This window comes from Diceros bicornis, chromosome 39 (genome assembly GCF_020826845.1).
Source record: "Diceros bicornis minor isolate mBicDic1 chromosome 39, mDicBic1.mat.cur, whole genome shotgun sequence".
Classification (NCBI taxonomy): domain Eukaryota; kingdom Metazoa; phylum Chordata; class Mammalia; order Perissodactyla; family Rhinocerotidae; genus Diceros; species Diceros bicornis.
In genome coordinates this window covers 25,550,664-25,574,058 of record NC_080778.1, presented here as the reverse complement: position 1 = coordinate 25,574,058, position 23,395 = coordinate 25,550,664, and the positions used below count along the sequence as shown (strand labels likewise).

The 23,395-nt window shown below is 37.1% G+C and overlaps 1 protein-coding gene across 1 annotated transcript in view; it reads right to left on the bottom strand.

The window, feature by feature from the left end:
• Positions 1–23,395, bottom strand: part of ADGB (androglobin) — a 174,620-nt gene that overhangs the window by 104,442 nt on the left and 46,783 nt on the right. The window contains exons 6-9 of the mRNA XM_058534238.1: positions 21,894–22,033; positions 19,617–19,703; positions 4,245–4,456; positions 84–209 (exon numbers count right to left, since the gene is read on the bottom strand). Coding sequence (XP_058390221.1) covers positions 84–209; positions 4,245–4,456; positions 19,617–19,703; positions 21,894–22,033 — 565 coding nt within the window. The remainder of the gene's footprint in view (positions 1–83; positions 210–4,244; positions 4,457–19,616; positions 19,704–21,893; positions 22,034–23,395) is intronic.

Below are 23,395 nucleotides of genomic sequence, written 5' to 3'. Positions count from 1 at the left end.
AAAATATTTTTCTATGCTCCAAGTTTTCCAACATTTTAGGAAGCAGCTAAAATAAATATTATTCGAGGAGACTGAGAGCTTACAGTCTGAAAGAGACAGAGAGTATTGCACATCTGATGAGGGTCTTGAACCGTGGAATGACAACTTGAATTTTTCCTTTTCCTTTTCTCCATCTTTACTTCTCTTCTTCCCAAGGTCTTTTGCATCTGCTTTGTCGAACATATTAAAAATACATAATAAATTTTTTAACTACAAGATCTTGTTTTATAGTTAAAATACCTATATTTTTTATTCAGTTATGTGGCAAAAAAGGCCAGGGCAATAATATTGTTTAAATGTAAAACAATAGCCACAAATTTCCCCAAACACTACTCACTTCTAATTAGAAACATTAAAATAAAGCAAGAGAAAACTTTGAAAATTGACATGTACTGTGAAAGATATGCAGCATTATTTATTATTGATTACAGATAATCTTATGGTAAATGGAGATGACATTTAAATATAATTCATTTATATAAAATTATAGTGTCAGGCTAATTTTATCATCTTAAAAACAAAGAACAGCAGAGCACGTACTTAAAGTTGAGTTCTAAATGTGAAGCCCTCTCAGATCTTCCTTATTTGGGGCCTCCATCTCAAGGAAATGCAACTTCCTATTTCCAGAATGTCTTCTGGTGGAGCCTGGATGCCAACCAAAATCCACAAACCAACATCTTATTGCTAACCTGACTTATGTAGTAAAACCTTGTACCCAGGACTATTGCACCATTTGAATTTCCATTCATATATACATTTCTATGAAACAGGTTCTCCTTCAACTTAAAGAAAAAAATCTTCCAAGGTTTTTTATTCCCTAACAACGTCTTTCCAATTCTGAAACAGAAATTTCAGATTTCTGCCATTTCATTCTTTTGTCATCCGCTAAATTTGTAATTACCATTGGTCAGATTGTTCACTTTTTTAATTTGCACAAATAAATACTATAACATTAATAACTTGTAACATTCCTTAGCTTCTAAAGTAAAGTTGTCTTGTATCTTAGCTTTTAGAGTAGATTTATCATCTATATTAGATACAAGAGTGAAGATAACTGTAACTTTAAGCACAGGATGAGACACTTAACTGGGAAACTAACATATAGAAAATAAGTTATCAGAATTTTATTTTATGGGTTTTCTATAAATATTTGACAACTCAATAAAATTAATTTTAGATAGCAATATATGATTTCACGTATGACTTTAAAATAGGACCTTAAAAGCCTTCAAACTCCTATTCAGAATTCATAACTTAGAAATAAAATAATAGTAAAAATTATAAATAGAAAAAATATACGATTTTACATAGAAATTTGGATAGTATGCAACAGTGTTTACCAAAATGTGTTTTTGCCTACACCCTAAATAAATGTGTCGCTCCTCTCTCATTTCATCCCTCCAATCCAGCAAACCTCACTCTGAATAAAATTAGCAGCTGAGTCCTACTGCAGATAACACCCCCCTAGTTCTGCAAATCTCTGCCATATCTATTTTAAATCACCATGAGAACCTTCGTCTTTCACCCCCACCTCACTCTCAGCTCATGGATAGACTGCCTATAAAGAGAGAAAATAGAAGCCTTTTGTCAGAAACCCTCAACTTCTCCCTAACGAACCCGTTCACCCACTGACATTTGCATCTATCCTCTTCCATGCCCTGGGAACACCTGGTAGAATGAAGAAGCTGTTGGTCCCCTGGGTTGGCCAATCCCTGCATCCGGGCTCTCTTCATCCCGCTCTTCCTGCCTGCTCAGGAAACTTACAATATTGCTGTCATCTCAACTGTCTTCTCTCAATCATCGCTTAAAAATACTCAGTTCTCCCTCGGTAGATTAAAAATATAAATACCCTGTCTGGGTCCACATACCCCTGTCAGCTTCCACTCGGTAGCTCTGTTGTTCTTCACAAACTTCTAACAGGGTTGTTTGTACATTGTTTCACTCTCCACTTACTTCTTAACCCTCTCCAATATGTCTTCCACTCCCACTTTTCACCATTGCCTAATGACTTCCACATCACAAAATCCAACAGAGAACTTGGTGTTCTCATCGTATTCCAACCCTCACTATTTGACATGGGCTCTCTCTCTGATCCTTGAAACAGTCTCTTCCTTGGACTTCAATAGCAACATGCTCTGCTGGTTTTCTTCTTGCATCCCTTAGCCTCCTCTGCCAGCTCATCATTTTGTACCTAGCTCTCAGATGTTTAGCTTCTTGAAGGCTCAGTCTCAAGCTCCTCATCTTCTCACTCTCTGCTGTCTTCTCGAGAATATCATCCATAGTTTAATTTCACAGGCATTTCTCAGTGATTCTCAAAGGTATATCACCAGCCTCAAACCTCTGACATGAAAAGTCCAATTGATTTTCTTAAAAGGCATTTCAAATTCAATGTGGTCAAAATCATTTTGTGATCTCTCCGCATGAAGCCATTCCTCTTTTAGTATTTTCCATCTCAATTAAAGGTACCACACTTTTCACTTTTTAAGTATCTCTCAAATCATTCTCCTTATCTGCAACTCCACCGTGACTACTCTACTACCCTACTCCGAGCTACCAACATCTCTGACATGAGCTGATGCGACAGTCTCCAAACTGTTTTTTCTATATCCACTCATGTAACTGAGCTTCCCAAGGTCCCTGACTCCACTCCCACCCCAAAGTGTTTTCTTTTCACATAACCAGAATATCCTTTTGAAAATATGAATTAGATCATGACTCTATTCTTAACTCTTCATTAGCTGTCAATTGCTCTTAGGATAAAGATCAATAATCTTAGCATGACCTAGAAGATTTGATACGATCACTCTCCTACCTACTTTACCAGGCTCTTCTCAAGTCACTTTATTCCTCACATCTTCTTCTCCAGCTAAACACATCTTCTACATTGTCATTCCTCCTGCTGCCTCATAACCTTTATATCTGCTATTTTCTCTACTTAGAATGCTCGCCCTTCCCCAGTCCTGCAACTTTCTCTAGATATTCCTCTTATCTTTGCAAATACAGTTCAAAATTCCTTAAGGAATTCTTCCCTGATGTCCCAGACTAGGTGCCCTATATGAACTCCCATAGTTTCATATATTTCCCTTCAAGGCTCATGTCTTAGTATATGGTTATGATTTTTTTTAATTAATGTTAGACTCTCTCACTAGATATAAGCTCTAGGAGGTGAGTTCCACATCTGATTTTGTTTACCAAGTTATCACTAATTCCTGGAACACTTATCTGTATTCTACTAAGCAAGTAGTATATTTGAATGGATGGATGGATGTTAATTTCTGATACATGAGAAAGGGCTTCTAGGTTCAGATTAATTTGGGATATATTGGATAAAACAAATTTGTTTAGGCTTCCTTTTTCACTTTCTTTTATAAATTAATGCACATTAGGTCATTTCAAGAAGGGCAGATATCACTCACTTGATTTTAGTGTATTTTTGAGGAACATTTACAGTAAAAATTTCTGTACAGTATACTGTGGGAAATGCTGGTAGATAAGATCTTGATAAAGAATAGTTCAGACAATATATCAATTTTTTATAAAACACAAATATTTGAAAGATCATTATAGATGCTATCAAGGTATACAAAAAAGCTTAGTATTTTCTAGCGTATTTAATTCTACTTTACTATACAAACATTATTGTTCATATGTATAGCTATATGAAATACTTTAGAAAATATAAATTAAATAATTATTCAATATATTCCCCACTTTAAGAAGAGAAATAATGCTACACTTTGTAAAATAACTTGAAATTTTTTTTTCAAATTTGGACTTCTACCTTACAATAAATGGTTAGGAAATCATAATCTAATCTGTGTCCATTTCATATTTTCTGAAACAAACAGTATAACATTTCTCCTCTGCTGTTTTGATCCATTCTACTCTACATATAACATATAAGAAAGATGTGATTGATGGAAATTGAAAACTTAATGTCTCCTTATATATTAATACTATATTAATTTAGTATCATCAAAATATATAACTGCCTTTGATTTTTAAAGGGAGTAAAATATGGAATATAATTAACATTAGTAAACACTATTATAAATTCTAAAATCTTAGAAAGGAAGGATCTCAATTATTTGCACAACACCTAATAAATGATAATGAAAAGAAAGAATCATTAAATTCAGCAATGATTGTAAAGTGTTTATATACAACATCCATATTGGATAACATTGTGATATAAAATGTCTTACCCTTTGGAACTTTGTCACTTTTTTCAGGTGCCTTTAGTGTTGTTGTTGAACTTTCAGATCTGAATTCTTTGCCATCTTTCACTTCTTTCCCTGATTCTTTTAATTTGGTATCTATCACTGTTATTTTGCTTTCAGAGCTGGATTCATCTGACAGCTTAAATTCAGGTAATATTTCTTTCAAGAGCTCCCAAACTTTGTCCATATATCCTGGGCTTAGATAAAACACAACAACATTAAGCTTCCAAATTAAGCTTTTTACTCCATATCAAGAAATTTCCTACAGAAAAAATCAACTTGCTATTTCACAAGACTAATTCCAATAGTTACTTCAAATTTTAGTTAAAAACGCCATTAGGCATTCAATCATTCAACGAGGTTTGATTGAGTGCCTGCTGTGTGCTGGGCTTTGCTGATGCAAAGAGGCTAGACACGGAGTTCTAGTTCAAGATGGCGACATGGGAAGATCCTGAACTCCCCAATTCCCTTGGACACACCAAATCTACAGCTACATACAGAACAATTTCCTCTGAGAAAAAACAAAAACTAGCTGAGCCGCTCCTATACATCTAGAGAAAAAACCCACTTAGATGGTAAGAGAGGCTAAGATACAGTGTTGCCACAAACCCCACCCCCATCATGGTGACCCGGAATTGGAGGAAACTCACAACCCTGAGCTTCTCCCTGAAGAGCAAAGGGTTTGAAGCTCACATGTGGCACCTCAACTTTTAAGACCTGCACTTAACAGATGAGCCTCCAAAATGATGCCTAGCTTTGGAAGCCCACAGAGCTTGCATCCACAAGATCCATGAGGCTATAGCAAACTCAGAAAGAGTTCTTATAAGGCTCACACAACTCACCCACTCCAGGGCCCAGTGCAGAGGCAGCATCCAAAGGTTGTGAAAGAGGTCATTTGCTTATCTTAAAACATTGGTCTGAGGGGCTGGCTACTAATTAAACACACATCTAAGGGACAACAGTAATCTCTTTAGAGGCCTTGGAGGGTGGGCACTATCTTCATGTTCTCCCTCTGCCATTCTCTGGAGGGCCAGTATCTCTTGGAGGTGAGCTTGTGTACACATCTGGTGCCCTAGGTTTTACATCTGGTGCCCTGATTTTTGCAGCTGCCACCCAGGAGATGCCTCTTGACCAAATAGCTCTAGTGGTCAGCAGGGCTTGCACTCATGGGTCCTGCAGGACAGTTATAAACAAGAGACATGGTTCTTAACCAGCTCCCCACCACTCCTGCCAGGGCATAGTGCAGAGACGGCAGACTGAAAGGTACCCTTATTCTTTCTATGAAAGAGGCCTATTAGCTTATCTTCACAGCTGTGGCCTGAGGGGCAGACTTCTAATTAAATGTACATCTAGGAGCCAACTACAATCCTCTTCGGTGGGTGCCATTTTTGTGCTCTTCCTTGTCAGTGCCTCCAAGAAAGGTGCTTGTGTAACCATCTGGTGCCCCAGCTTTTGTGTCTACAGCCCAGAGAACACATCCCTTGAAAGCATGGCTCTGATGGCCAGTGCGGTTTGAGTTCACTGGTTCAATGGGATGGGAGCAAAGAAAGACAAAGTTCTTTTTTTTTTTGTTTTCTTTGGTGAGGAAGATTAGCCCTGAGCTAACATCTGTTGCCAATCCTCCTCTTTTTGGTGAGGAAGATTGACTCTGGGCTAACATCTGTGCCCATCTTCCTCTACTTTATATATGGGAGGCCTGCCACAGCACGGCTTGATAAGCAGTGCGTAGGTCCACGCCCGGGATCCAAACCTGCAAACCCCAGGCCACTGAAGCAGAGCATGTGAACTTAACCACTACACCACTGGGCCGGCCCCAGAAAGACATAGTTCTTAAATGAATATCATCCCAGGGCTTAGCACAGAGGGAGCAGACAGAAATGCCCATCTCTTAGTCTTCCTCTGAAAGAAGTCAATTTGCACACTTTAAAAACTGTTGCCTGGAGGTCTGGCTTCCAATCAGCCTGAGTCTAGGTGCTGATTGAGCTCTTCCCCTTTGGGACACTGACAGGTCTTGGCCCACCTTCAACCACTGGGAGCCACTAAAAATATAGTAGGCTGCTTGGACCATCACACAGGTTTAAGAGACAACCAAGAGCTAGGGCAGGGTTGAACAGTAAGGTTTATCTCCTATAGGAGGCCACTTCTTCAAGAGTGGCAGAGGTGGTTGTTTTATGTAATGCATAGAAATCAATACAGAAAGTCAAGGAAAATGAAGAAACAAAGGAATATATTCCAAACAAAAGAACAAGATAAAACCTCAGAAAAATACCTTAATGATATGGAGATAAGTTATTTACCCGATAAAGAGTTCAAAATCGTGGTCATAGAGATGCACACCAAGCTTAGGAAAAGAGTCGACAAACAAAGTGAGATTTTAACAAAGAGACAGAAAATATAAGAAAGTAGCAAATAAAGTAACAGAGCTGAAGGGTGTAATTAATAAAGTGAAAAAATATAATAGAGGGGTTCAACGGCAGACTAGGTGAAGTAGAATAAAGGATCAGTGAACTTGAAGACAGGGCAGTGGAACTCACCTGATCAGAGTAGCAAAAAGAAAAAAAGAATGGAAAAGAGTGAAGATAGCTTAAGGGACTTATAAGGGACTTCACATTATAGGGGTCCCAGAAAGAGAAAAGAGAGGAAAAAAAGGGAAGAAAACTTATCTGAAGAAATAATAGCTGAAAACTTCCCTAACCTGGGGAAGAAAACAGACATTTAGATCCAGGAATCCCAGAGATTTCAAACAAGATGAACCCAAAGAGACCCATATCAAGACATATTAAGATTAAAACATCAAAAGGTAAGGCAAAAAGAGAATCTTAAAATCAATAAGAGAAAAATAACTTGTTAAGTACAAGGGAACCCTCATAAGACTAACAGCAGATCTTTCAGCAGCAACTTGCAAGCCAGAAGGGAGTGGCACGGGATAGTCAAAGTGCTGAAAGAAAAAACTGCCAACCAAAAATACTCTGCCAGACAAGCTGTCCTTCAGAATTGAAGGGGAGGTAAAGAGTTTTCCAGACAAGCAAAAGCTAAAAGAGTTCATCACCATTAGATTAACCTTAAAAGAAATGTTAAAGTAAGGGCCAGCCCAGTGGCATAGTGGTTAGGCTCACACACTTTGCTTTGGCAGCCTGGGGTTCACAGGTTTGGATCCTGGGCACGAACCTGTGGACCACGCATCAGGCCATGCTGTGGCAGTGTCCTCATATGCAAAACGGAAGAAGATGGGCATAGATGTTAGCTCAGGGCTGATCTTCCTCAACAAAAAGAGGAAGATTGGCAACAGATGTTAGCTTAGGGCCAATCTTCCTCACCAAAAAAAAAAGAAAGAAAGAAATGTTAAAGGAACTTGCTTAAGCTGAAACAAAATAGCATTAATTAGTGTCAGGAAAACATATAAAAGTATCAATCTCCCTGGTAAAAGTAAATATATAGTAAAATTTGGAATAATCTAACATTGTAAATGTGGTGAGTTAATCACTTATATAGCTAGTATGAAAGTTAAAGGACAAAAGTAGTAAAAATAACTATAACTACAATATTTGTTAATGGATACATGAGATAAAAATAAGTAAATTGTAAAATCAAAAACAAAATGTTGGGTGGAAGTAAAAATGTAGTGCTTTAGAATGAATTCAAACTTAAGTTATCAACCTTAAATAGATTGTTATAAATATAAGTTGTTTTGTATAAGCCTCAAGGTAACCACAAAGCTAAACCTATAGTAGATACACAGAAGATAAAGAGAAAGGAAGGTCAGCACACCACTATAGAAAAATAATCAAATCACAAAGGAAGCGATCAGGAGAAGAAGAAACGAACAAAAGAAGTACAAAACAGCTAGAAAACAATGAACAGGGCAGCCCCGTGGCTTAGCAGTTAAGTGCGCGCGCTCCACTACTGGCAGCCCAGGTTCGGATCCCAGGCACGCACCGATGCACCTCTTCTCTGGCCATGCTGAGGCCATGTCCCACATACAGCAACCAGAAGGATGTGCAACTATGACATACAACTATCTACTGGGGCTTTGGGGAGAAAAAGGAGAAGGATTGGCAATAGATGTTAGCTCAGAGCTGGTCTTCCTCAGCAAAAAGAGGAGGATTAGCATGAATGTTAGCTCAGGGCTGATCTTCCTCACAAAAGAAAAAGAAAACAATGAACAAAATGGCAGTAAGTACACACCTATCAATAATTAATTACCTTAAATCTAATGGACCAAATTCTCTAATCAAAAGACACAGAGTGGCTGAAAAGATTAAAAAAAAACAAAAACAAGACCCATATATATGTTGCCTAAAAGAGACTCACTTCAGATGTAGGCACAGACTGAAAGTGAAGGAATGTAAAAAGATATTTCATGCATTGGAAAGCAAAAGAAAGTTGGAGTAGTTACATCAGACAAAAGAGGCTTTAAGACAAAGACTGTAATAAGAGACAAAGAAGGTCATTATATGATGATAAAGGGGTCAATCCAACAAGAGAATATATTTGTAAATATAAATATTTATATGCCCAACATAGGAGCACCTAAATATCTAGAGCAAATATTAACAGAACTGAAGTGAGAAATAGACATCAACACAATAATAGCAGGGGACTCTAATAGCCCATTTTAACAAATGGATAGATCATCCAGACAGAAAATCAATAAGGAAACAATGGCCTTGAATGACACATTAGACCAGATGGACTTAACAGACATACAGAACATTCTATCCAAAAGCAACAGAATATACATCTGTGGAGATTAAACAACATGCTAGTGAACAAGCAATGGGTCAACAAAGAAATCAAAAGAGAAATTAAAAAATAATCTTGAAAAACGAGAATGGTAATAAAATTTACCGTAATTTGTGGGATGCAGCAAAAGCAGTTTCAAGAGGGAAGATCATAGTGAGAAATGTCTACATGAAGAAAGAAGAAAGATCTCAAACCACCTAAGTTTACACCTGAAGGACTAGAAAAGAAGAACAAAAAAAAAATTAGCAGAAAGAAGGAAATAACAAAGATAAGAGTGAAAATAAATGAAATACAGACTAACAAGACAATAGAAAAGATCAGTGAAACTGAGAATTGTTTAAACAAAATTGGCAAATCTTTAGCTAGACTTACAAAGAAAAAAAGAGAGAAGATTCAAAAAAATAAAATCTGAAATGAAAGAGATGTTAAAACTGATACCACAGAAATACAAAGGATCATAAGACAAACTACGAACAATTATACAACAAATTGGACAACCTAGAAGAAATGGATAAATTCCTAGAAACATACGATCTACCAAGACTGAATCATGAAGAAATAGAAATTCTGAACAGACTGTCTACTAGTAAAAAGATTGAATCAGTAACCAAAACACTCCCAACAAACAAAAGTCCAGGGTGAGATGGCTTCACTGGTGAATTCTACAAAACATTTAAGGAATTAATACCAATCCTTCTTAAACTGTTCCCAAAAATAGAAGAGAAGGGAATGCTTCCTAATTCATGTAAGGAGGTCAGCATTACCCTGATACCAAAACCGGACAAAGACACCAAAACAAAAGAAAATCGCTGGCCAAAATCCCTGATGAACATAGATGCAAGAATCCTCAACAAAATATTAGTAACCTGAATTCAACAATGCATTAACAGCATCATACACCATGATCAGTGAAATTTATTCTTGGAATGTGAGGATGGTTCAGCATTCACAAATCAATCAAAGTGATATACCACATTAACAAAATGAAGGATAAAAATCATATGATCATCTCGTTAGATGCAGAAAAAGCATTTGATAAAATTCAACACCCATTTATGATAAAAACTCTCAACAAAGTGGGTATAGAGAGAATGTATCTCATCATAATAAAGGTCATATATGACAAGCCCACAGCTAACATCACACTCAATGGTGGAGAGCTAAAATCTTTCCTCTAAGATCAGGAATAAGACAGGATGCCCCCTCTCACCACTTCCATTAAACATAGTATTGGAAGTCCTAGCCAGAGCAATTAGGCAAGAAAGAGAAATAAAGCGCATCCAAATTGGAAAGGAAGAAATAAAACTCTCACTATTTGCAGATAACATGATACTATATATAAAAAACCCTAATGTCACCACCAAAAAACTGTTAGAACTAAGAAACAAATTTGGTAAAATTGTAAGATAAAAAATCAATATACACAAATCAGTTGCATTTCTATACACTAATAATGATCTATCAGAAAGAGAAATGAAGAAAAGAATCCCATTTACAATTACATCAAAAAGAATAAAATACCTAGGAATAAATTTAATCAAGGAGGTGAAATATTTGTACACTTAAAACTACAGGACATTGATAAAACAAATTGAAGAGGACATAAATAAATGGAAAGATATTCCATGCTCATGGATTGGAAGAATTAATATTGTTAAAATGTCCATACTACCCAAAGCCATCTACAGATTCAATGCAATCTCTATCAAAATTCCAATGGCATTTTTCACAGAAACAGAACAAACAATCCTAAAATTTGTATGGAACTACAAAAGATCCCAAACAGCCAAAGTCATCTTGAGAAAGAACAAAGCTGGAGGCATCATGCTCCCTGATTTCAAACTATAATACAAAGCTATTGTAATCAAGAGAGTATGATATTGGCATAAAAACAGACAAGTAGATCAATGGAATGGAATATAGAGCCCAGAAATAAACCCACACATATACAGTCAATTAATTTATGACAAAGGAGCCAAGAATATACAACGTGGAATAGTCTCTTCAATAAATGGTGTTGGGAAAACTGCACAGCCACATGCAAAAGAATGATACTGGACCATTGTTTTATACCATACACAAAAATCTACAAAAAACAATAAAAGACGTGAATGTAAGACCTGATACCATAAAACTCCTAGAGAAAACATAGGTGGTAGGGTACTTAACATCAGTCTTGACAATGATTTTTTTTGGATTTGACACCAAATGTAAGGCAATAAAAGCAAAAATAAAGAAGAGAGACTATATAAAACTAAAAAGCTTCTGCACAACAAAGGAAACCATCAACACAATGAAAAAGCAACCTACTGAATGGGAGAAAATATTTGCAAATCATGTATCTGATAAGGGGTTAATATCCAAAATATATAAAGAACTGATACAATTCAATAGCAAAAAAAAAAACCCAAACAATCTGATTAATAAATGGGTAGATCTGAATAGATATTTTTCCAAAGAAGACATACAGAGGGCCAAAGGTACAAAGGGACACGCAAAGGTGCTCAACATCACTAATCATCAGGGAAATGCAAACCAAAACCACAATGAGATTTCACCTTACACTATTAGAATGGCTATCATCCGAAAGACGCGAAATAAGTTTTGGCAAGAATGTGGAGAAAAGAGAACTGTTGTACACTGTTGCAGGGATTGTAAACTGGTACAGTCACTATGGAAAACAGTGTGAAAAGTCCTCAAAAAATTAAAAATAGAAATACCATAGGATCTAGCAATTCCATTTCTGGGTATTTATTCAAAGGAAATTAAAACACTAATTTGAAAAGATGTATGCACTCCCATGTTCATTGCAGCATTATTTACAATAGCCAAGACGTGGAAACAACCTACGTGCCCATTGATGGATGAACGGACAAAGAAAATGCGGTGTATGAATATATATACAATGGAATATATATATATGTATGTATATATAATGGAATATTATTCAGCCATATAAAAGAAGTAATTTTTCCATTTCCAACAACATGGATGGACCTTGAGGGCATTATGCTAAGTAAAATGTCAGACAGAGAAAAAACAAATACCATACGATTTCACTCATATGTGGAATCTAAAAACAAACAAACAAACACAAAAAATATGAACTGATAGATGCAGAGAACAGTTGGTGGTCACCAGAGGCAAGGGTTGGGGGTGGTGGCGAGTGAAATGGGTGAACGGGGTCAAAACGTACAAACTTCTAGTTATAAAATATGTCCTGGGGATGTAATGTACAACATGGTGACTCTGGTTAATAATATTGTATTATATCTTTGAAAGTTGCTAAGAGAGTAGATCTTAAAAGTTTTCATCACAAGAAAACAACATTTGCAACCATGTGTGGTGATGGATGTTAACTAGACTTATTGTGGTGATCATTTTGCAGTATATACATATATCGAATCATTATGTTGTATACCTGAAACTCATATAACGTTATATGACAATTATATCTCATTAATAAATAAACAAACAAACAGATCAAACACATGGCCCTAATCTCAAGGATCAGTCTGGGAGGGGAGATGGCATGTTACAACCACGACAGGGAAAGAATGTGTATTTGAGAATCTCTTAAGTGTCAGGCACTTTCCCACACATTATCATTTGTGTAATAGGTCTTTATCTTACTTTGCTTCTCTGGAATTTAACGATATTGTTACTTTCTCTTTAAACTCCTTCCTGAGGCTTCCAAAACATCACCCTTTTCCAGTTTCTGTTTGTTATTATAGAAATTACTTGCAGACCCCTTTGAACACTCCCTTTCCTCTGCTCAACGTTGGCAAGTTAGGGTTGCTTCCCCAGAGCACTCCTTTTTAATGCTCTTGCCATCTTATATACCCTTTCCTCAGTGAGCAACCACAGACACCTTTTGAGTTCACCAGTACTGGGATATAACCCTCGAATTATTAGCTCCGGCTCAAAACTCTCTCCAGATACCCAGGCCCATGTATACATCGCTTAACAGACACCTGTCCAAAAACAATCAATCAAGCAATAAACAAACATCTTGCCACTACCTTTTACTTAGCAGTCAAGTTAGAAAATTGAGGATGACCAAGTCTCTCTCCTTGAGACACTCGTCAAGTAAAACTCTATGTCCCTTTGATCCTATCTCCTCTTACTGCAGTAGATTACCTTTTCTCCATTCTTATCACCACCTCCTCCTCTGTAGAAGCCCTTGCCAAACCTGTCCGCAATACCACACAAACCAGTCCTCCTGCTTCAGTCCTGCCATCTGCTCTACTGCTCCGAGTGATCTTCCAAAATCATAAGACTGTTAAGATAAGATTGTCTCCCTGTCTGAAATCCGTCAATGACATTCTATCACTGTGAGGAAGTTGTGAAAATTCCTTAACGTGGCCTAAAAGGCCTTTGTCTACGCGGCTCCTGCTTACCCCTGCACCCCACACTCGTCCCTCCTCCAGAATCCCGCAGCACACGATCTAGTCATGTAGAATCATGCATGCTTCTGCGAGTACACCCTGCTCTCTTCCCCTTCCACGCTAAGAGAATTCTTATTCTCTGAGTTGGCTTCCCTACCCCAATCAGCTGCTTTAGTTTCAACTAATCCCTTGAGGGCAGTTCAAGCATTACTTTCTGGGGGAATTAAACTATATATTCTTGCTCTAAGCTCCCAAAGAATCTTTTACACACTTCTAGAATAGTCTTTTAAAATACTTTTCAAATTACTCAATCAACAAACATTTATTGAGAACATACTGTACGCCAGCCATTCAGTGTCATCATTCTAAGGCACAGAAAGCACAACATTGAGCAAGACAAAAAAGGGCCCCTACTCTCATGCACTTTACCATCCCAGTGGATGGATACGACAGAGAGAGAGAGAGGGAGAGAGAAAGATTATAACAAGGAGTGATAACTTCCATGATGAAAATGAAATAATGGACAATGGAATATGGCATAACTTGGGGAAGGAATAACTTAGATTGGATGGTCAGGAACGCCTGTCTGAGGAGTTGATATTTAAGTTTGGTGAGACCTACATATTATGACATACCCAGCCAAATAAATATCTGATGGAAGATCATTCCAGGCATAATAAAAAAGAACCGCTTATGTAAAGACCCTAAGAGACAATGAGTTTAGTATGCTTGAGAAACAGAATGAAGATGTAGGCCGCCAGGGAGTGGTTGCCAAGACAAAGATGAGGTCAGGGATGAGGGTGGAGGTTGTGCAAGAGTCAGATGGTGCAGATCCCTAAGGCACAGCGTGAAGATTTAAAAATGTCATTCAAGTGTAATGGTTAACCCCTGAAAGGTTTCAAGCAAGGCAAGTAATATGATCTGATTTATGTACTAAAAAAATTATTCTGATTGCCACATAGAGAATTAACCAGAGGAGGGTACATGAGACACAAGAGGACCAGTCGTGAAGTTATTGCATTAGTGTCTGTGAGCAGTGATGGTGAGTTGATCTAAGATGGTAATAATAGAGATGCAGAAAAATGAAAATATTCAGAACGAGTGGAGGAGATACTACTGACAAAGATCCGTGAGGGATTGTATGTGAGAGGTGACGAAAATGAGCAATCAAAAATGACCCCTAGAAGGGCTGGCCTGATGGCGTAGTGGTTAAGTTTGGCACACTCCGCTTTGGCCTCCCAGGTTCACGGGTTTGGATCCCAGGTACGGACAATCACCACTCATCAAGCCATGCTGTGGCAGCATCCCACATACAAAATGAAGGAAGGTGGGCACAGATGTTAGCCCAGGGACCATCTTCCTCAAGTAAAAACAGGAAGTTTGACAACAGGTATTAGCTCAGAGCCCATCTTCCTCACCAGAAAAAAAAAAAAAAATGACTCCTAGAGTCAGCCCTGATGGCCTAGTGGTTAAAGTTTGGCGTTCTCACTGCTTTAGCAGGCAGGGTTCATTTCCTGGTCATGGAACCACACCACCCGTCTGTCAGTAGCCACGCTGTGGTGGTGGCTCACACAGAAGAACTAGAAGGACTTACAACTAGGATAGATAACCACGCACTGGGGCTTTGGGGAGAGAAAAAAAAAGAGGAAGATTGGCAACAGGTGCTAGCTGAGGACAAAGCCTTCCCAGCAGAAAAAAAAAAAAGAAGAGGATTACCAAAAAAAAAAAAAAAAAAGACTCCTACTTTTTTTTTTTCAGATTGAGTAACTGGGTGAACAATGGTGTAATGTACTGAGATGAGGCACTCGAAGAAAGGTACAAGTTTAGGAGGTTGAGAATCTGGAGTTTCTTTCTGGATATTTACAGTTTGAGATAAATTTTTGACACCCACACAGCTGTGTAATTTAAGCAGTGGTGTATAAATACAGTATAGACTGCAGGAAAAGATGAGCAGGCATGGCAATGTAATCTTGAAAGTCATTGTCCAATAGATTGTTATTTAAGGTCATGGGACAGGAAGGAGCCCTGTTATACACCAGCATTCAGTGGTTGTGCAGGGGTTGAGGAACCATCCAAGTAGGCTGAGAAAGAGCAGCAAATAAGAGAAGAGAAACACCTTGAGAGTGTGTTGTTGTGGAAGACAAGTGAGTTAAGTGTTGCAAAAGGAAAGAGTTGTTGGTCAAATACTGGGAAGCCAAGTAAATGGAGCAAGAAAGTCACCATTGGATTTTCAGTGTTAAGGTCTTTGTTGACCTTAAGAACAGCCATTTCACTGGTGTGGTGGAGAAGGAAGCACCGAGTCAGGCAAGCAGCTACTGGGAGGTGAGGAGATAAAAACAGTATGTATAGACCACTCACTCATTAAGATTTTCTTTGAAGAAAAAAAGCAAAGTGAACTGGTGACTTAAAAATAATAATCAGTTTCCTCGTGCATCTGTGACTTGCCTGAGTGCCTGAACAGCCTCCTATTCATCGTTGGATCTCCAGTGCCTAGCAGATAGCGAGCATTCAGTATATTTTATTTTTGCATTTAACCCCACAACAGCTCTGCAACACAGGCATTACAATTCTAATTGCGGTTTACGAGGTTGTAAATTTTATGCAGTCACACAACTAGCAAATGATCGAGTCAGGATTCAAACAGATCTTTCTGAATTCAAAACCTATTTTTGTTTTTTTTCCCACCTAGAATATAAAAAACGTTATGCTATGAAAGAAATATTCAGATATCACAGAATGACACCCTATAAGTTTTTGGATAGTTAAGCTTAAGTATGGGGTGGTGGAGTGCTATATTCACAAATGAACTATATATACCAAGATCAGAGAAGTTTGCCAAGAAAAGAGTCATCTCTTCATTTGAAATTGTCAGGCTTCTAATGTCCACGCAGACATGTCATTGACTGTATTTCTATTGTAATATGGAGAGTTAGAAGGTTTTTTTTTTCTTTCAAATGGTAAAACTGTACTAATTGTAGGCAAACATAAGAGGCAAGGTCCACGAGAGCAAACAGAGCACTCTCATTCTTTAGTTTTCCTATGGAAGAGTGGGAGGGAAGGAGTTTGCTGGAAATGCCACAAAACACTTTTCATCCCGATTTTCATATGGAAAAAAATCAGTAGTCAATGGAAGTTTGAAACTGTTAATATTCCAATTCTTCTTGACCTCTGTAAAACCGTGAATACTCTAATTCTCCTTGACCTCTGTAAAGCCGTGACCACAACTGGCCAAGCCCATCAGGGCTTTCTCTGAACACTCTAACCCTTCTTTTATTTATTTATTTATTTATTTATTTATTTATTTATTTTTCCCCCAAAGCCCCAGTAGATAGTTGTATGTCACAGTTGCACATCCTTCTAGTTGCTGTATGTGGGACGCGGCCTCAACATGGTCGGTGCGCGCCGGGGTCCGAACCAGGCTGCCAGTAGCGGAGCGCGCGCACTTAACCGCTAAGCCACGGGGCCGGCCCTCTAACCCTTCTTAGTAACAGAAACATCCCACCCCTGAACATACCATGGCTTTGATTATATTGTTCTCCTGCCTTCAACGGCCCCTCCTTCCTTTCCTTCAAATCACACCCAGCGAAGAGTAAAGGCTTAGATCAAGTCAGAACTTTCTCCACGAAGCGATGTCTGACCCCTGCCTGCACCCTTGGCAGATGGTGATTGCTCCCATATTTCAACTTAAACATTTCTGGACAATCATTTGTATATTGTTTCATGATACTCTTTTCATTTAAAATGACATATATATATACACACATGCAAGTTAACTTTGTAATTTTATAGTATAATTGTAATTTAAATTTATATGATTAATGTGGCAGAATGTTCACAAGGAAAAGTCCTATAAATCATGCCATAGACCAAAGATAGTAGCTTTTACTTTGTAGTTGTATTTAGAAGAAAATTGATAAATTTGAATGTCTGTGTCAGTCTCTCTTATTCTTCTTTAGACTTTTTCCTGTCTCCAAAGGTCCATTATTAACTACCATATATATTTCTAGATAATATTAAATAACCTAACAAAAGTCATTAGAGAGGGGAAACTTTCACTAATTATGTCTCACCTTACACTAGCTACTTTTTCTGACACTCTCACCTATTCCCTTAATCTTCAGAACAACCCAAGACTATAGATCATTTTATCCCTCTAATATATGAAGAAACTGGGGCCCAGAGAAATTACATGACTTGCAAAATTCACTCACTTTGAAATGGAAAGTATAAGAATGTAAGTATAGCTATATACTTTTGGCTCCAAAGCTCAAGCCTTTTCCCCTTACATCATTTTCTTAGGCATTTCATAAGCAAACATAAATTCATGCAAATTGGACATCTAAAATCCTTCAAAATTTTATTATTAATTATTAAAGTGGTCTACTTATAATTATGAAAGTATATGAACACCGTTTTCAACTTCTACGTATGATTCCACTGTATGATTCTAGCAAGAGACAATTCACAATTGTTAATTTACTGATTCTCGGGCTGGACCTGTGGCTTAGCGGTTACGCGTTCGCGCTCCGTTACTGGCGGCCCGGGTTCGGATCCCGGGCGCGCACCGACGCACCTCTTCTCTGGCCATGCTGAGGCCGAGTCCCACATACAGCAACTAGAAGGATGTGCAGCTATGACGTACAACTATCTACTGGGGCTTTGGGGAAAAAGAGGAGGAGGATTGGCAATAGACGTTAGCTCAGAGCCGGTCTTCCTCAGCAAAAAAAAAAAAAGAGGAGGATTAGCACGGATGTTAGCTCAGGGCTGATCTTCCTCACACACAAAAAAAATTTACTGATTTTCTAGTTGTGAATTATTGTCATCTCCTGTTTCTTTACCATTCTCTGCCAGACTTCTGATCATTTTATGTCTCTGGTATCTTTATTGACTTTTATCCCTTTATTGTGCAGGGAAAATTAAGGCAAAATTGTAAGCATTCCATCAACACTGAAGATAAAAATTTAGAAAAGTCCATACTTGTAAATCCCATTCTCTCTCTACTTCTCTCCACTAACATTGTCTCTATTATGTCAGGAAATATTCTCTTCTCTTAGATATCAGAAAAGGATTTTCCATGAGATCTACCAGGTGCCATCTGGACCTTTCCCTAAGATAAAAAGACAAGATCAGCTCTCCTTCAGGAAAGTGGTCTTTTGAAGAGGATGTCTACCCTCCCATTCTTTTCCCTCCAAATATTTTTATTTGAACCAAGCAATAGCTAGTTTATCCTGCTGAAAAGATGCTTTAGATGGTAGAATCCAAGTTAATAAGGGCTGTCTTCAATCTCCTCTAACATGCACCCTGGGGAATGATAGCTTTCCAACATCAACCAAAGATCAGAGATGATCCAAATTGATAACTGTACCATGGATTCGATCTCCTTGTAAAAATCAGCATCTGAACTGATATGTTCAGATCTATTGATACAATTCTTTTCTACGCACGCACCTTAACCAGATTAATTGCCACTGGCAATGGCAATACAATCAAATTGTATGTCTATAACTTTTACGTATGAAATAAAAGTATTTGTGAATTTTTAAGTAAGCATTACATTAAATGATCTCTCTTTTTTGGACATAGATCAGCAATCTCTATATATCTAGAATCATAGGACAGAAAGACTGTGGGCTTTGGATCCAGCGAGACTTAGATTTAAATTCTATCTCCTCCAGGTATAATGTGCACAGTTTTGGGGAATTCAACTATTCTGAGCTTCAGTTTCCTCATTTGTAATGACATATACCTAGCTGATGGGGTCATATGGATGATTAGATACAATAATCTTTTCCGGACTGTGGTTTTTAATCAGAAATAATATATTAAAGTGCCTAATGCCTAAGGGGTGTTTTATTATTATTAATTATTTCCTACTATGTGTGGCCAGTTAAAAGTTGCCTTTGTTTATCTATACTGAATAAATGTAATAGCTGTATAAGTATAAAGGGACAGCTGTAAATATTTTACCATAATAAATAATTAACATTGTTTTAATATTTATAATTCAGATATTTAAGAATTAAATTCACAGTACATATAAGGAAACAGAATTTATCCTGAAATTCTCAAGGAATTTTATATAATACTGTAAAATATTATTCTCCCAAACATTTTGTAAAATGTGACCTTTCTTGAAATTTTTTTAAAGACTAAGAACATTTTAGTTAAAGAAACCTTAGTGGAGAAGAAACAAGAAAATATAAAGCAACTTAAAGATCAAACCTACTGGAGAGAAATGACTTCTGGTAACCACCCTGTGAGTGCGTGAAGAACTGTAAACTCTCCCAGTTCTCTCCTCTCTGCTGCATGGATGCTAAAAAAGCAAAGGCACAGTAGTGCAGTTAATAAAATTTGAAAACACAGAGAGGCATATAAGGAATAGGAATCTCTAATAAAAAGCAATGCAATCACAAATGTAGGGGTCCTATTGGTTATACATTATAGTACAAGAAATACTATTCCAACAGCCAGATCACTTGTTTTGTTAAAGCACTTAGATCCAATGATGAAATTCCATGTCTATTTACAAAACATGCTTATAGCCTTTATTTAAAAAATATGTAAATTAATATTGATGTCATACATAAAACATATTCATACATATTGTATACTATAAAATATGTAAATATAGATAATATATATTTTATGTATTCAATATACTATCGCGTTGATCTTTTAAAAATAGAACAGGGTCTTTCATATTTCTGACTTCAGTAATTATTCTAAGATGGCTATGAGGCTGTGTTAGCCCTCAGCTAACATCTGTTGCCAATCCTCCTCTTTGTGCTGAGGAAGATTGGCCCTGGGTTAACATCTGTCCCCATATTCTTCTACTTTATATGGGATGCCGCCACAGCATGCTTGATGAGCGGTGCATAGGTTCACGCCCACGATCTGAACCCGCGAACCCCAGGCTGCCAAAGTGGAGCGCACGAAGATAACCACTCAGCCACGGGGCCATCCCCCTATATACTAACTTTTTTAATGTAGAAAGTTAAAGCTCATGTAAATAATCACTATATACTATAAAATCTGAGATGAATGTATGGACAATTATAAATTATACCACATAGTGCAGATTTCCACTAGAAAGCCTGAGAAATGTCTTACATTTAGTCTGATCCTTTATTTCCAAGCTGGATTTATTTATTTTTTAAAAATAAGAATAATTCTATTACTCTAGTTGCTAGAAAATTCTACCGACCTATAGCTTTAAGGAAGATAAAACGCCTCTCCAATTATCCAGGCCATGCATTTCATGCTTCACTGGACTTGCAGATCTAATTCTCAGAACTCCAAGTTAGGTGTGAGAATTAGGAATATTAGGAATCTTATTTTCTTTCAAAATCAACAAACATAGTTGTCACCAGTGTGAATACTTAGCGATATTCAGCTACCTAAAAAGATCTCGGCTGAGTTTTTTAGAAAGCACTGAAATTAAGGGCTGCAAGCTGGGTGAAGCAAATACCCACTAGAAAATTGAGGGTTGGTAGGAGAAAAGAGAGATGAAGAGGATGGCAGTGGGAGTGGTTGTTTTTGTTGTGGAGCCTCGGGAGAGAAAAAGAAAGCTGGCCAAAAGAAAATCCACAAAAAGCAGACTTGGCTTCTGACTGACACTGCTATGTTTATAAAAGGGGAGAAGGCTGAGCTGTGAACAAATGGCTAAAATGGTCTGTTAAAAAACATGTGGGTGTGTTCTGTTGGAAATGAGATGCTGTGACAGGCTGCAGGGGGAGAAGTGTATCAAAATGAAGATGGGGCGGTGTATGTGAGAATTGTCCTGCAGAGCAACGATACAAAGTTGCCATGCATTTACAATTCAAGCATCCAAGGTTTTTGCATTGCGAGGGCCTGGATGGAATGACCACAAGTCTCTGTAAGTGGAAGCTAACAGATAACCATAGCAGACATGTCTCTTATATGTTGGTGCATAGGCAAGAAGGAATATGACACAAGCAGATTTCACAAGAATATTCAAGAAATATGAATAGCTTTCATCGTGAATGTATTAAAAGGGACTATGTCAACAAAAGCATCAGAGATACATTGACATCCTTCGGAACAGTTCAGGTTTTTCAAAATTAGTAAATTATTGCTGCATATACAGAACTTAAAACTTTAAGTGGATTCCAGCATACATTATTCAGTAGGTACATGAACCAATATGTCCCCCTACAAAATAACTTCTTTCTCCTATTAAGCTGAAACACTATTTACTCTGATTGACTTTCCGTTCACAGTAAGAGAGCACTGGATATAGAACAATTTTTCAGTATTTTTTTCTTGGGAGGAATTTTAACTTATTGCTGGTAAACCCAATACTTCAAATCAGTGACTTTGGCATATTCATTTTTATATTAGAAAGTTTACATTGTTTGTAAAGACAGCTTTTTTAATTTACTTTTTAAAAAATAAAGCTGTGCAATATAGATGTATAATTGTTGTTGTTGTAGTTTGCTTTTTGTTTTTATACAAGTGAATGATAATCCCTCCTTCTACGTACTCAACATTTGCCAGCTTGATGATAGCTTTAGACAGAAGCATTGGCCAGAGTTCAAATTCATAGGTTGTAGCTGGAAGCAACAGATTGTTATCTTCATCAAAAGGCAGAAAGTCATCAATAGTTATCTTTCTCCAGCAACCCTAAAATTGAAAAGAAAGGAATATAGCATCAATGATTTGTATTATTTTCTCTCATACAGTACTGTACACTTCTGACATAACTGTTTTACAATTTTATGTTAGCTTCTTACATTGAAAGACTGATATACTGGTTTTCAAAAGTATTCTGGCTGACAATTTTAGCTTATTATTTTATTTAATGTAATTACAGCACATCCCTATCTATATCAATAGCGTCATTATTTATGAGGTCTTGTAAGCACATTCTTGAGTGCCCCATCCTGCATAATACAGTAAATTAAAATGTTTCAAATGGCAGAACCAAAACATTACACAACCATGGATGAGTTTGGGCAAAATTAAATAACTTAATATAGTCATAATGCAAATTCTCCAAATATAACTTTGGTAATTATTGTTTATCCTGATAGGTTCAGTGACCTTATACCTCCAATTATCATATTACCCCTATTCCTAATTAAAGAGCTAATTTTTTGACATGAAGTTAATTAATACTTTAATAAAATCATTATATTTACCTGTATGCTTATTACTTGATAATTAAAAGCTTGAGACAAATGATAACATTAATGATTGTGAACTCAAAGGCTTTTTTAAACTTTGGTTTTACATGTGAAATCTTATTATGAATTTATTTCTTCATTTCTTCTGCAAGAAATATTTTCAGCAGTGATGGAAGCATTGTGAACCCAAAGATCTGCCTAACTATGGCCTAAGCCACTGAACTGCTTATAGTGCAGTGAGAGAAGGCACATATATGCAAAGCATATAAAATATATGTTCAAAGTGCTCTAGGACCAGAAAGGAAAGTGTGGCTAATTTTGCTTGGGGGAAGTCTTCATAGACGGTAACATTTGAACCAAAGAACAGTATATTTTTCCCAGACAGATAGGAGGAAAAAGGTGAAAGATGTTTTCTTTGTATGACACTTGTAACTCTGAACTCACATTGCCTTATTTAGTGGTTATATGTCTTTTTCTTTCTTCCCTAATAGATGATGTAGGACAAGACAGGGTTAAAGGCACAGGTGTTAGCCACTCCCTCTTCTAATTCCAACAAAATGACCCAAAAGAATACACAGTGAAATGAGCCAGATACGAAAGGACAAATATTCTGGAATTGTAAGTGGAATCATTCTCATTTACATGAGGTACCTGGAAAAAGCAAATTTATAGAGACAAAAAAGATAATAGAGGTTACCAGAGGCTGGGAGAAGAGGGGGATGAGGAGTTATTGTTTAATGGGTACAGAGTTTCTGTTTGTGATGATGAAAAAGTCGTGGAAATACATAGTGGTGGTCATTGCACAGCATCGTGAAAATACACAATGCCTCTGAATTGCACATTTATAACAGCTAAAATG